This window comes from Silurus meridionalis, chromosome 16, assembly GCF_014805685.1.
Source record: "Silurus meridionalis isolate SWU-2019-XX chromosome 16, ASM1480568v1, whole genome shotgun sequence".
In the NCBI taxonomy this organism is placed as follows: Eukaryota; Metazoa; Chordata; class Actinopteri; order Siluriformes; family Siluridae; genus Silurus; species Silurus meridionalis.
Genome location: NC_060899.1, coordinates 13,052,342 through 13,065,015, shown reverse-complemented (window position 1 = coordinate 13,065,015; position 12,674 = coordinate 13,052,342). Strand labels below are relative to the sequence as shown.

The window sequence follows — 12,674 nt, the reverse complement described above, 5'->3', positions numbered from 1 at the left end:
TGGCTCAAAAACATTACAGACATTTTGTCTGCTGGTATCAGATTACAAAATGAACTAATTAGGCTTATGTCCATTTCACTAGAGTAAAGAGTAAGGGTGTAAACCTCAATACACACAATATAATGCAATGTCAATTCTTCTATTCTTACTCCTATCTCTTTCCTTTCTCCAGAAATACTTGACTAATCCTATGGTTTACTTGCAACTGCTGAAAATGGTTTCCCATGAACAGTTTGAAGGTTTACAGTAAGAGATTCCTGTGAATGTTTAACTCAAGAATTATGAAGATGGATCTGGACTGTAATTGTAGTTAACAGTCTGCTTCAATAGCTTAAGGATGCTAAATCCATGTCTAGTTTTACACTCGAGTCTCCGTCAATGAACAGTTGATAACTGTAACAACGATTGAGCCGTAGTGAATAGACATTCGATAATCACACGGATGTGGATGGGTAGATGAGTCTGGTTCCTTTCAAGGGTTCTCCTTTTACCACTATAAACTTTTAGGGTATAAACTTAGATGGACTGATTTATACAATTAAAAGTTATATCCGTAATCTGTTACATTTTATAAACCTGCTTTAAGACAACATTTATTGTTTAATTTGCTATACAAATAAAATTCTATCAAAAATGTAATATCTGATACCACTGAATCTGCTACCATACAAAGCGAACCATAATGCAACAATATAATATTCGACAGTGCCACTGAATTTGTTACAATATGTTAAGGAATTGAATTCTTATGACAATTCAATATTTGACCTTACCCCTAAACCTGCTACAACAAGAGACTATTTTGATTCATATATTTTAAAGTGGTAGCTCAGTGGCTAAGGCTCTGGATTACCGATTGGAAAGTTAAGGGCTCAAGCCTTAGCATTGCCAAGCTGCCACTCTTGGTCCCTTAAACAAGGCCCTTAATCCTCTATGCTTCACAGGAGCTGTATCATGACTGCTCCTGCGCTCTGATCCCAGCTTCCAAACATCAATGGGATATGCAAAAAAAAGTAATGTCCATGTGACCAGTAAATATCTCTTTCTTTCTTGATCATACCATTGAATCTATTACAACACAATACAGTTAGACTAAACCTGCTTCAATACAAGACGATGTAAATACAAATGTAAATAAACCATACCACTATATCTGCACTGGTTCAATGCCACTTATAATGCAATGATTTGATATTTGATACCACTGACTCCTTCCCAATACAGGGAAAAGATATTATTTTGATTCAAATGAGAGCATTTTAGTATTTGATGATACCCCTGACTCTACTATTCAACTTAAGACAATCTTGATTCATAAGAAAGGGATTTGATATTAGACGATACAAAAGAATCTGCTCTGATATGATGTCTTAAACTGAACACTTTAGTTGAAAAATATGACCTTTCTATCGTTCCGATCATCAATTACGTGGAAACACTTGATCAAAGCATGACATTCACAGTCTTTCTCTACACGATGATAGTTTAGGCATGAAAAGGCTTTGGGAAAGATATGTATACTTGCTTGTTAATATCTGACAGGCTTTTCCAAACTGCCATGAAAATAAATTTGCAAAAAATAAAATGTCTTCATTTTCCAAACAGTGGAATATGAGCTCTGGTTCCCAGGGGAAAAGATTAGATCTTTTAGTATTACGTCTGAATTTTGGCAGGTAACAACCACAAATGCTTGTTTAAGTGTTGCTTTATAATTCAGAAGTTGATTATTTCCTGGTTTACTTGCCTTATTTCCTCGTTTATTGACTTCAAGTAATCAAGAGAGTAGTTTCATTAGGGTAAAAGTAATGCTGTTGTTCACTTTTGATTATGTTGGATTTTTGTTCAAAAAGTTGTGAAATTCAAATCCCTGCACAACCGAGATACCGCTCCTAGGCCCTTAAGCAAGACTTTTAACCTTAAATGATCAGTTGTATAAAAAAGGAGGAAATCTGGAAAAAAAAAAATTTGTTTAGATTATATTTTTCCACCTCACCCACTTTGAACACAGGAATATGATGGTATGTACTAGGGATGTGCATCTCCACTACTAAGGACATAATGCTATGCAATTCAGTATGATTCAGATAGTTCGCATTTATTATTTTATTGCTTCAGACAGACAGCAAATCGTAAATTTTCTTAAGTACCTTATGACATCTAAAACATAACCCCTTTCACAAACAAAGAAAAAAAATTGAATAACACCAGACGTTTTTTTTTCTGTTCTGTCTCCGGGAAGGTGCAGCTCTAAATCTGCCATGTTAATCTGTTTTCTATGTAACTGACTATGTGTCTTGATACAAATGCTAACTTGTGTCTGATGCACACTTTTTCGAACCGATGCCTCACATTCCAAGTACAAATGATTTCTTCTAACAGGGATTTTTTTTTTTGCCCATGACTCATGACTTGTTATCAGGCGAAGGCTCTGTCTCATTTGCTTCATAAACACAATCCTGTAGCCAAGTATGCTTGTTTCTTTGTCAGATTTCCTTTGAAACTGGGAATAATTTGGCGAACAGACCTAAGTTTGAATGTTTCTGTGCTATGTGATTAGGACCTGGGAAACATTTTAAGTAGGTATCTGCAGCTGATAGCTCATCACTTCTGACTGTGACTTTAATAGGCCTGTGAGTCACTGCTGAGGTCTGAGTGGTGGGCTGTTTGGACAGATTCCGCCACCCTGGCCAATTAGCTCTTATACCTCTCTAAGAAAAGACGCCACCCCAACTGGGTGCTAATTATCCATCAATACTGCTGAACTTCTCTGACTTTTTGGTCACTGCCTCTGCAGGTTAGCAATCATTTCCTCAACACTATTCTGAGGCCAAAAAAGAGACAAAAAAAACCCTCAGACCTGTCAGTGATAGCTTTAGATGCCAAACCCACCCAGGCCTGTTTTAATTCTAAGCATGTAAGTTGAAGAGGAAAGGACTGTTATTTAACCAAAGTGCCTGAGTCAGTCTCATCCTGTCCACAGCATTAAGACTGGCGGAAACGCTAATCACTTTAAATGAGCCGGCTAAGCCTCTCAGGGAGGGACAGGGGCCCTGACTCTTCTCCTGCTGTGGCTTAGCGTCGATCTGCACGCAAAGTTGATTTGCTGGGAGCTCTAATGTGTGTGCAATGATGCTGTTACAAGCTGCTTGAAGAAAGAACAAATAGTCACGCTTGAGAATCACTTGGTCAGAAAGTAACACTAAGTACACTTTGTTTGAGGGAATGGGGAGTTACCGGATATTAAAGTCTACTACATCTGATTTATCATGAAGTTCTAAGCTAAAAGAGGACGCGTGAGCAAGTGTGCTGTAACAATCAAGAACTTTACTTTGGAACCATTTCCATGTTTCATAATTAACTTATTAATGAGACCAAGAACTAAACAACTGCCTTTCAAGCCATACCCACAGTTAAACACGATACCACATCTAATATATAAACAGAAAGGATGGTAGAATCCACTGATTCACATCGGCATAAAAGGTAACGATGTGATGCATCGATTTCGAAAAGTGTGTATCAGATACAAGCTGCCATTTTTGTTGTGATGCAGCGTTTCTAGCATAACAATTTATTCACTCAAATTTAATTATTTATAAAGTCACCAGTAATTTGTGACCAATATTTTATATGTAGATTGATTTGAATCTGAAAAAGAAACAAGCATACTTGGCTACAGGAACATGTGAAGAACGCAAATGAGACAGAGCCTTTGCCTGATAACAAGCCATGAGTCATGGGCAAAAAAACACCCTAGTAGATGAAAACATCTGTACTTGGAATGTGATGCATCAATTTAAAAAAGTGTGCATCGGATACAAGTTGCCATTTCTATCGAAATCCATTGTTTTTAACATACAGTATTTGCATAGGTAAAAAGCGATTTATTTCTATATCATTATTAGTAGATGCGCTATAAATGCATTATATGGAAAGTAACCAATATTTTCTGTATAATTGGATTTCTCCTCTCTAATCAGTTTCTCAAGCGTGTTCTCTCAGCACCACTGCTGCTATCTGAATATGACGTGTCACAACACTACAAAGACTGAGGCGTGTTCTGAGAGTCACATAGAATATAGATTAACATGGCAGAGGTAGAGCTGCACCTTCCAGGAGACAGAACCTGACCAATACAAGAGAGACCAGGTCAAATAATATTTGGGACGAAACCCAGGATGCTCTAGTGAGCATATTTCTCCAGTTTTGTAGTCATTAGATTGGCTCCCTGTTACATTCCAGATTGATTTAAATTTTTTTATGCTGACCTATAAGGCCCTACATGGTACAGCACCTCATTACCACTGTCTGCACTTCTAAGCGTGATCTCTGCTCCTCTGAATCTGGTCTTTTAGCTGTTCTTCTACCCGATTACTTTCTATGGATGATCTGACTTTTTTGCTTCCATGCACCAAAACTTTGGAATTCTCTCCCTATTGACATTAGACAGGCTAAATCTTTTTGTGTTTTTAAATCTTACTGTTTCCCGATAGCTTTCTGCTGATTTTTTATTTTTGTGATGTATCTGTGATGTTTACTTTACCTCTTTATTTTATTTTATTATTATTCTTTCAATTCTATTTTAAATTTTTATGTTCAAAAATAGATTTTAGATGTAACTTTAAGGGGCGCTATATAAAATAAAGATTATTATTAAATAAAGGTTTTCCTTTCAGTGTTTCACCATATCAGCTCGAAGGCTTTGTGGTTGTTGTTTTTATTCCTAAAAGAAATGTAAATATATAAAAACTCCAACTCTATAAATATTCTGAGGGACCACCTGCTAAGGAATCTATTTTACCGTGTTTTTACATTTAAAATGGCATGCATTCTCATAATCTCTTGCTACACATCGACACTGTCATGCAGCTCTGAGCGTTGTGTTTCAGATTTCGATTATCACACTTGCTTGTTTCTCTGCAGTCCCCAGACAGCTTTAAAGATACTTTCAAGTCAAACGTCTGCTTTCTTTATCTGCTTTCTTTAAAAAAAAAAACCTAAATGTATTTGTAACATTTTAATTCTTTCTTAAAATATACAGTAAAATGCCACAGTAATTCAAAAACAATTTATATATATATATATATATATATATATATATATATATATATATATATATATATATATATATATATTGTCTAAAAACAAAAACCTTTTTCCAAACCTAATTTGTAAAAATGTCTTCATTCCCTCCGGAATTTTCCTTAAAGGATTGAAGCTTTATAGAATCCAGTCATCTACTGGTGACTTTCAGGTTTCCATTTAGTCAATTCCGTTATATAATTCCATAATTCTATATATAATTATAATTATGTATGTACATTGTGTGCCTGAATAAAGAAACAAATCAGCATGCTGGAAAGGTGGATGCAAGTATTTCAAATTATAACCACCAAAACCTAGGAAAACCCACATCATAAAAAAATCTACTAAACACCAATACAAGAAGGCTGGGAACTTAGCTGACATACATATGGAAACATTTGAATATAACAACAAAAGCTTGCCAAACACACACCCAAAAACTGATTTTGGCATTGAACAACACTGAACTGTGAGCTTATCATAATAAAGCTAAACTAATCTTACATAATGCACCGCCCGAAAGAAAACTAAATTAAGCTAGAAAGACAACATTCAAATGGCGCTTGTTAAATTGGCACCATTTCTTTTTGCCACCCCCATCAAACTTGCTGCTCTGTGTTGCACGGTTACATCGAAACCATATTGTCTGTCTGTGGCTTTGGCAATTGTATACTCGATCAGTGCAAGATATTTTATTCTTTTAGGCGACGCTAAAGTAGGACAGTGCACTCCGATTTGTAATGACTGCTGTGTACACACATAATGGAAAGTGACAACTGTGTTTTTTCTTCCCTTTGTTTTGTTTTGAGTGTTGATAGAAAATGCCCTGAGCTTGATGCCATAAGAGAATTGTCCTTTGAGCCTTTGCAAGGGTCTAAAATGCCAAACGCATTAGGCTTTCCAGCTTGTCAATGAGCTAATTTGTGATGAAACAGTCAATGTAATGAACATGAAGCCATTTCAAAGCTGTCTGAAACCCAGCATTCTGCTGGACTTGTTAAATCCCTTGCATCACTGCTTCTTCTATAATTGAGTCGAGGGAAGGGTTTTTTTTCCTTCCTGTCTCTGCTAGCATCAATTACTAAGCATGTAAAACACCAGAACAATTACTGCCACTGAAACGGTAATACGTTCGTCTAGAAATAGAGTTTTTTGTTGTTGTTGTTGAAGGCAAATCAGCCTAAATGTTGTGCTTGTCCTCAATCCACGCCCCACAGAGGAACTCACGATGGCTGTGAGTTACTTTGATTTGTCCTTGAGTTCTTCCCATTGAGCGACTAATTGAGTGTAAAACGGCATGTTGTCTTAAAAGTCCGCCAGAGCAATCTCCAAGATAAATGTTAGCATGCGTTGTTTGCAGTCTCGGAATCACTACCAAGGAAAGGGACCACTGAGTCACAGGTGGGATTATTTATGATTTTGCTTGAGGATTTTTTACACTCTCTCAAGAGAGAAACATTACGGAACTGTAGTTTACTCTGTCCTGTGGTATCTGTAAGAATATTTTCACTGCCTGTCAAAAGTCTGGAAACATCTAACCTTTTATGTTTTTTGAGAAACAAAATGTAAAACAAACTAGGTCATTTAACGATATTCATTTCCATCAAATTGCCACCTTTGGCAATAGTGGTAGGTTTTGAACAAAATAGATCCAACATGCTAACTCATTATATACATGCAGGTTAAATTTTGTTAAAATTGTGAAAGCAATACTAATCCAAAATGGCTACCATTTCATACTTCCACTACCTTGCAGCTGAACTGTTTTCTGATGAACTGGATCACAAGGACAGAAAAAATACAACTAGCAAAAAGCACCATTGACATGGCAAAGTATTTTAGCGACAGGTTTGGAAAAACTAACTACAGGTGGTCCCCGAGTTACAATGGTTCATCTAAAGATTTTTCGATCTTACAATGATGATAGCGATACGACAAAATTGTAATAATATTTAAAGTTTTGAGTTGCAGTCAAACGTTGCAGCGTATATATGTGGTACGATACGTTTGGACGCCACTAGGATGTGCATAGATGCCTTACTCTCACCTGAGGTCAACAGAGTTCAGTTGTTTGAACTTGTATTATTTCAAAGCCCAATTTAAGCTCTTGTCTTTTTATATTTGTTGAATTAATAACAAATTACAATATTCTGCCTCATACTGATCACAATTCTTTAAGATTCCTGGGTAAGCTCGGCCATGTCTCAAAAAAGCAATACTTTCAATTTACGATGGGATCATTGGAACACATCTCCACCACAAGTTGGGCACTACTTGTAGGGTTTATTGATAAAAATAGCATATATCCTGCGCAGTTTTCGTGTCATAACAATTTCCATATCTTAGTTGTGTTTGTGAGTGAAATCCAATTAATAAAACATGCTGGATCAAGTGCTATTCTATATTCTGTAATGTGCACAATAAAAAGAAGGAAAGCCATATTGTGAAATGACACCACATTTAGCTGAATTATGACTGAATTTCACACCTTTTTTATACAGTACAAATTTCCCTTTTCTTTCAGTTTGAATTTCCCAGTTTTTTTTTTTTCTGGTTTAAAGACAATGGCTTGAGTTTAGAAGTGCTGTTCTGGATGGCATTGGAAAATCCAGCCTCTATTGCAGTTTCATTTTGAACAATCTATCAATAATGTTTGCTTCTGATTATAAGGTCCTGCTTTAAGTGTAACCCATGTGACTTTTCAAGAACTGCAGGACCAAACTGTATTAAATACTGTATACTGCTTGAAATTCGATTATTCGCTGAACCACTGCACATACACAAAGCCTCTACTTATCTCTGGTCATAATAAGTGGACATCGTAAATTCCAAGTGAATTTGTCCAGCGGTAATTAACTTCTCGGAATAATTTTATGTTATTTCAGCTGCTATGGTTGGGCCTAGCATGTGCATTCAGGTGTGTGATGAAAACACTAATTTGTTCCTTTTTCCATTAAACAATGCTGATAATATCGCTTTCTGCTAATAAGCTAATTATGAATGTGATTATTGCAACTATATGAACAGGGACATACACTGGAACTAAATAAAGTGGAAAGAAAAAAATCTTTTTTTACGGTGGTAGAATATTGGATGTCCTTCCAGATGGAGGTCTCCCGGGAGAGATCGGACACCTCGAACAGGTTATCCACTTCGACTTCGCCGATCATGTCGTGCCGGGAGAAGCGATCAAAGTCAAAGACGCTGAGGTGGAGCTTCCTGCCGTGCAGCTCATCGTAGGGCACTGGGAACTGAAAGATTTCATCAAACGTAGGGTTGAGGGTCTTGCGGTGGACACGCGTCTGGAACTTCTTGCGGTCAGGCAGCAGGTAGACCTTGACGTAGGGGTCTGAGCTGCCGCAGAGGTCTTTAGCTGGAAGGTCAAAGGCTTTAAGGACATGGACCAGCAGTGTCTCGTTTTCATAGTCATAGCGCAGTGAAAAGTTGATCTTCCCACACGTCTTGGAGCTCCCTTTCTTTGCCGACTCTTCATTCTCAGGCATACTCTGTTTGTAAAGCTCTGGCTTGATACGGCCGATGCTTGTGGGCTGTTCGTCCATGTCCACATAATCGTCTCCCAGGTCCAGACTCCCCACCTGCATCTGACGAGGAAGGTGACGTTTGAAGGAGCTGTGCCTGAGAATGAAACAAAGAGACTGTCAGCCTTTCGATCTTAGATCCAGGGTTTCTTAGACAAGGGTCTAGAATTTAAGGCTCACAGGATGAGAAAAAAAAAATGCTTTTTTTAACCATATTAATATTTATACATGGAATGCAATGAGAAAAGTTGTTCTTAGCACTGCTGTTATGTGGTAGCGATATAAATATAGCCTCAAGTGCTTCATATTACTTTCACAGCAAAACGCGCCGGCCCTTGTGAACAGCATTCAATGTCAAAATGCTAATTAACGACTGCAAATGCTTTTCACACTGAACAAAGATTAATGATCTCCCAGGTAACCGAATATGGATTGAACATCGTCCAATTAATTGAGGACGTTTAAAGAGGAAATTATGTCTCAATTTAAAATGCCAAACAAGTTTCTTATAATTTACAGATTTGAAATAAGTGTTTTTCGCTCTCCTGTGGACTTGTTTATAATACAAGTCAAAGTTACCCAATTATGCCGTAGTACCTTTGGATTCTAAAATATGATTGGTCAGAAGGTCAATAAGCTTTCTGTAATAGCAGCTCTAAAAGTGCAGGGTCTAAGGTTTTATCTAATGCTTTTTAAGATTTGATGTAAGAGATGTTAGACAAAAACAAGAAGCTTTCTGTATAGAGATGTTTGCTTAACATTTAGGCTTACCAGGATGGCCGAGTGGTTAAGGCGTTGGACTTAAGATCCAATGGACATATGTCCGCGTGGGTTCGAACCCCACTCCTGGTAGTGTACCTATTTTTTATTGCTAGAGACTTAAATCACTTTGTACCTCGCTCTGGATAAGGGCAGCTGCTAAATCCCGCAAATGTAAATTTATGAAAGTAGGATCCAACATCAGAGCATTGTGACATATTGTACATCTATAGTACCTGACTTTACTAACACCCTTGTAAATAAATGAGCACAAATCTCCTCAAGCACACTCCAAAACCTAGTGGAACATTATTATTATTTTAACAGCACATAAAGACTAAATATGGACTGGGATGTTCAAAAAGCACATGCCAAGCTTATGGCCAGGTGTCCACAAACTTTGGTCCATAAAATTTATAAATGGGATAATCTTATATTTTCATTAGGAATCATTGCCAGTAGCTGTGGCAAAACATAAAACACTTTTGGACATGCTGTCATCGGAAAAATCAACATTTTGGAATGGTAACAGTAACTTGGCTTCACTCTGAGCTGAGTCACGGACTACTTTCCTATAACAGCACAGCCTGCTTGGTTTTAATTAATTATTTATTTAGTGGTGTAAAGGTCTAGTAAGCAATATAGTTAGGTATCTCTAACAGTTTTAGAACTACCTTTTAATTCCATTCTCCGTAGCCTAGAATCACTGAATGCTAGTATAGAAGAATGAGAAGAGAATAGCCTTTATTTGTCACATATAAGTTACAGCACAGTGAAATTCTTTCTTCGCATATCCCAGCTTGCTCAGACGCTGGGGTCAAAGTGCAGGGTCAGCCATGATACAGCCTTGCTCAAGAGCCCAAGTTGCCACTCTTGGGCTCTTGGGCACTTGCTCAAGAGCCCAAGAGTGGCAACTTGGCGGTACCGGGGCTTGAACCCCTGACCTTCCAATCAGTAACCTTACAGTAACCACATTAACTACTGAGCTACCACCCACAAGCTATGCCTTTTTAATTCTGATTGGTTAGAGTTAAGATAAATTTTTACTTTTATTACTATCATACATTTTTTACACAAATATATGTATTTTCTGCTTCTTACTTTTCAAAACAAGCTCATTACTTTAGTTTTAATCTATTTGGTGAAATGTCAATAGTTTTTCTTATTATTACGTGTAACATTATTATTATCTTATTATTATCTCATTACTTATCTCATTAGGTAACAATTTGCAATTTGTTTTGTATATAAATATTAATTAGGGCTGTCAAAATGAACGCGTTAACGCATTAACGCAAATTTATTTTAACAGCACTAATTTCATTAACGCGTGATTAATGCAGCGCGCATTTCCGTCTGACCATTTTTTTATACAAAAATATAAAGAAATAAATATTAAGGAGGCGAGATTCAAACTTTGTTTTACTGATGGGCTCAAATCAGCACCAAAATCCGTAATGGCGCACACAACCGGCAATTAACCCTCTGTGGACGACAAATGTGCCGACGCGTTATGTGGCATTTTTTACTCATAACGAAGAAACAAACTTAAATTAGTGTCCTTTTTCATTGTACAGATAATAACAATACCTCATTCGAATAATAATACAAATAATGATATATAATAATTATATATATATCATTTCTTTTAACCTCAAAATGTCTACTTTTAAATAAAGCATTTCACATTGAAAACAAATATTCTCTGATTCTGTAATCCATATGAAAGTTTCTCCAGTATCACCTCATTAACCGCCCATGTGGAAATAGCAAAGGTTCCGTTTCATGTCAAAACAATTATTCTGACCTTCCATATAAACATTCTATAATCACAGGAGGCACGGCTGGGGAGGGCAGAGTTGAAGGTGCTGCGATTTTCATCAGAAGTGGCTAAAATGGACAGGATTAGAAATGACCGGGCAGGTAGGACTTTTTGGAGACAAGGTGAGAGAGGCATGATTGAAATGGTTTGGTCATGTGCAGAGGAGGGTCATGGAGTATACTGCTAGAAGGTAAATGCTAAGAATGGAGCTGTCAGGCAGGAGGAAAAGAGAAAGGCCAAGTTAGATGTTTATGTATGTAGTGAAGCGAAGAGATGCCGGTTGTTGGTTTTGAAAGATGCAGATGTAAAGGACAGAGTATTTTGGAGATAAATGATTCACTAATTCTATAATCAAAGTGCACCGTTTTATCGAGTGAAGAAGACAGGTGAAGCCACACTCAAAGCTGATAATCAGGCAAAGCAAAGGGCAGATTGAACAAGGCTAAGAAGCCATTAACAAAACAAATACCTGGTTCAATGCCAGAAATGCTCAGTAACCTTGCAAGCTTTATGCTACTGTAGGTGTTAGCAAAGGTTTAATCTAAGCCTGTGTTGTTTTTTGGAGAGTGTGCTAACTGGTAGCAGTTACCTGTAGTTAGAAGTCTGAGGACCCAAGCCATATACCATTCCATGCCGAGAAGGAGTAACACAGTGCTAGAGAACAATGGTGCTCACACAAAATATTGACACTTTGACATGTTCAATTAAGGTGTACTCACGTTTGTTGCCAGTTAATTAGACAATGATGGCTGTATGGTGAGCTATTTTCAGAGGACAGTAAATCTACACTGCTATACAAGCTGAACATTGACTAATCGAAAATATATCCAAGTTTAATTTCTATAGTATTGTCCTTTGAGAAGACACTAAAATGGTATGTATATATTTGGAATAGCTTGAATAGAGCAAAATACCGCATCAGTGATGTTAATAAAAGGACAGTAAAGACACCTAATGAACGTATTCCTTTTTTTACTTGCTTAGTCACAGTCTACTGGCTGCCAACTGATGCAGGATTAACCAGTCAGAAACATGAAAGTTTCATTTTTAGAGAGCATGAACTCGTGAATTATGTTATCAATATAGCATTATGGGCTCGCGGGAAATAAATAATTTAAATGACAAATACCACCACTGTTACTGCTGCTTGCATGGATTACAGATCACGCTACCTTTTTTATTCAGCACAGTTCCTGGTCCTGTACTAAAATGAATTTAGTCTCTATGATACTAGGATTCATAGCTAGAGCATTGGCATAAAGACACTGATCTAAAGCTGGATGCCTTTCTCATTTCTATTCTTCTCTATAGCATCGTCACTATTTAACTTTACCAGCGCACACACTGAGGTGCTTGGTATAAACATACACATAATGCTTGCGGATTTTCAGATCACACTATGTGTATGTGAAAGGAAAGGTCCCTTAGAATATAACTATGTACAACCCCAATTCCAAAAATTTGGGGAC

General features: G+C 37.0%; 1 protein-coding gene and 1 non-coding gene across 3 annotated transcripts in view; one reads left to right on the top strand and one right to left on the bottom strand.

The window, feature by feature from the left end:
- The window catches only part of syt6a (synaptotagmin VIa), a 74,551-nt gene that overhangs the window by 10,993 nt on the left and 50,884 nt on the right, over nt 1-12,674 (bottom strand). For both annotated transcript variants that reach the window (XM_046869374.1, XM_046869375.1), the window contains exon 3: nt 8,163-8,721. In XM_046869374.1, coding sequence (XP_046725330.1) covers nt 8,163-8,721 — 559 coding nt within the window. The remainder of the gene's footprint in view (nt 1-8,162; nt 8,722-12,674) is intronic.
- On the top strand, nt 9,394-9,476 carry trnal-uaa. The gene has a single exon. It is a non-coding gene; the product is annotated as a tRNA-Leu (tRNA).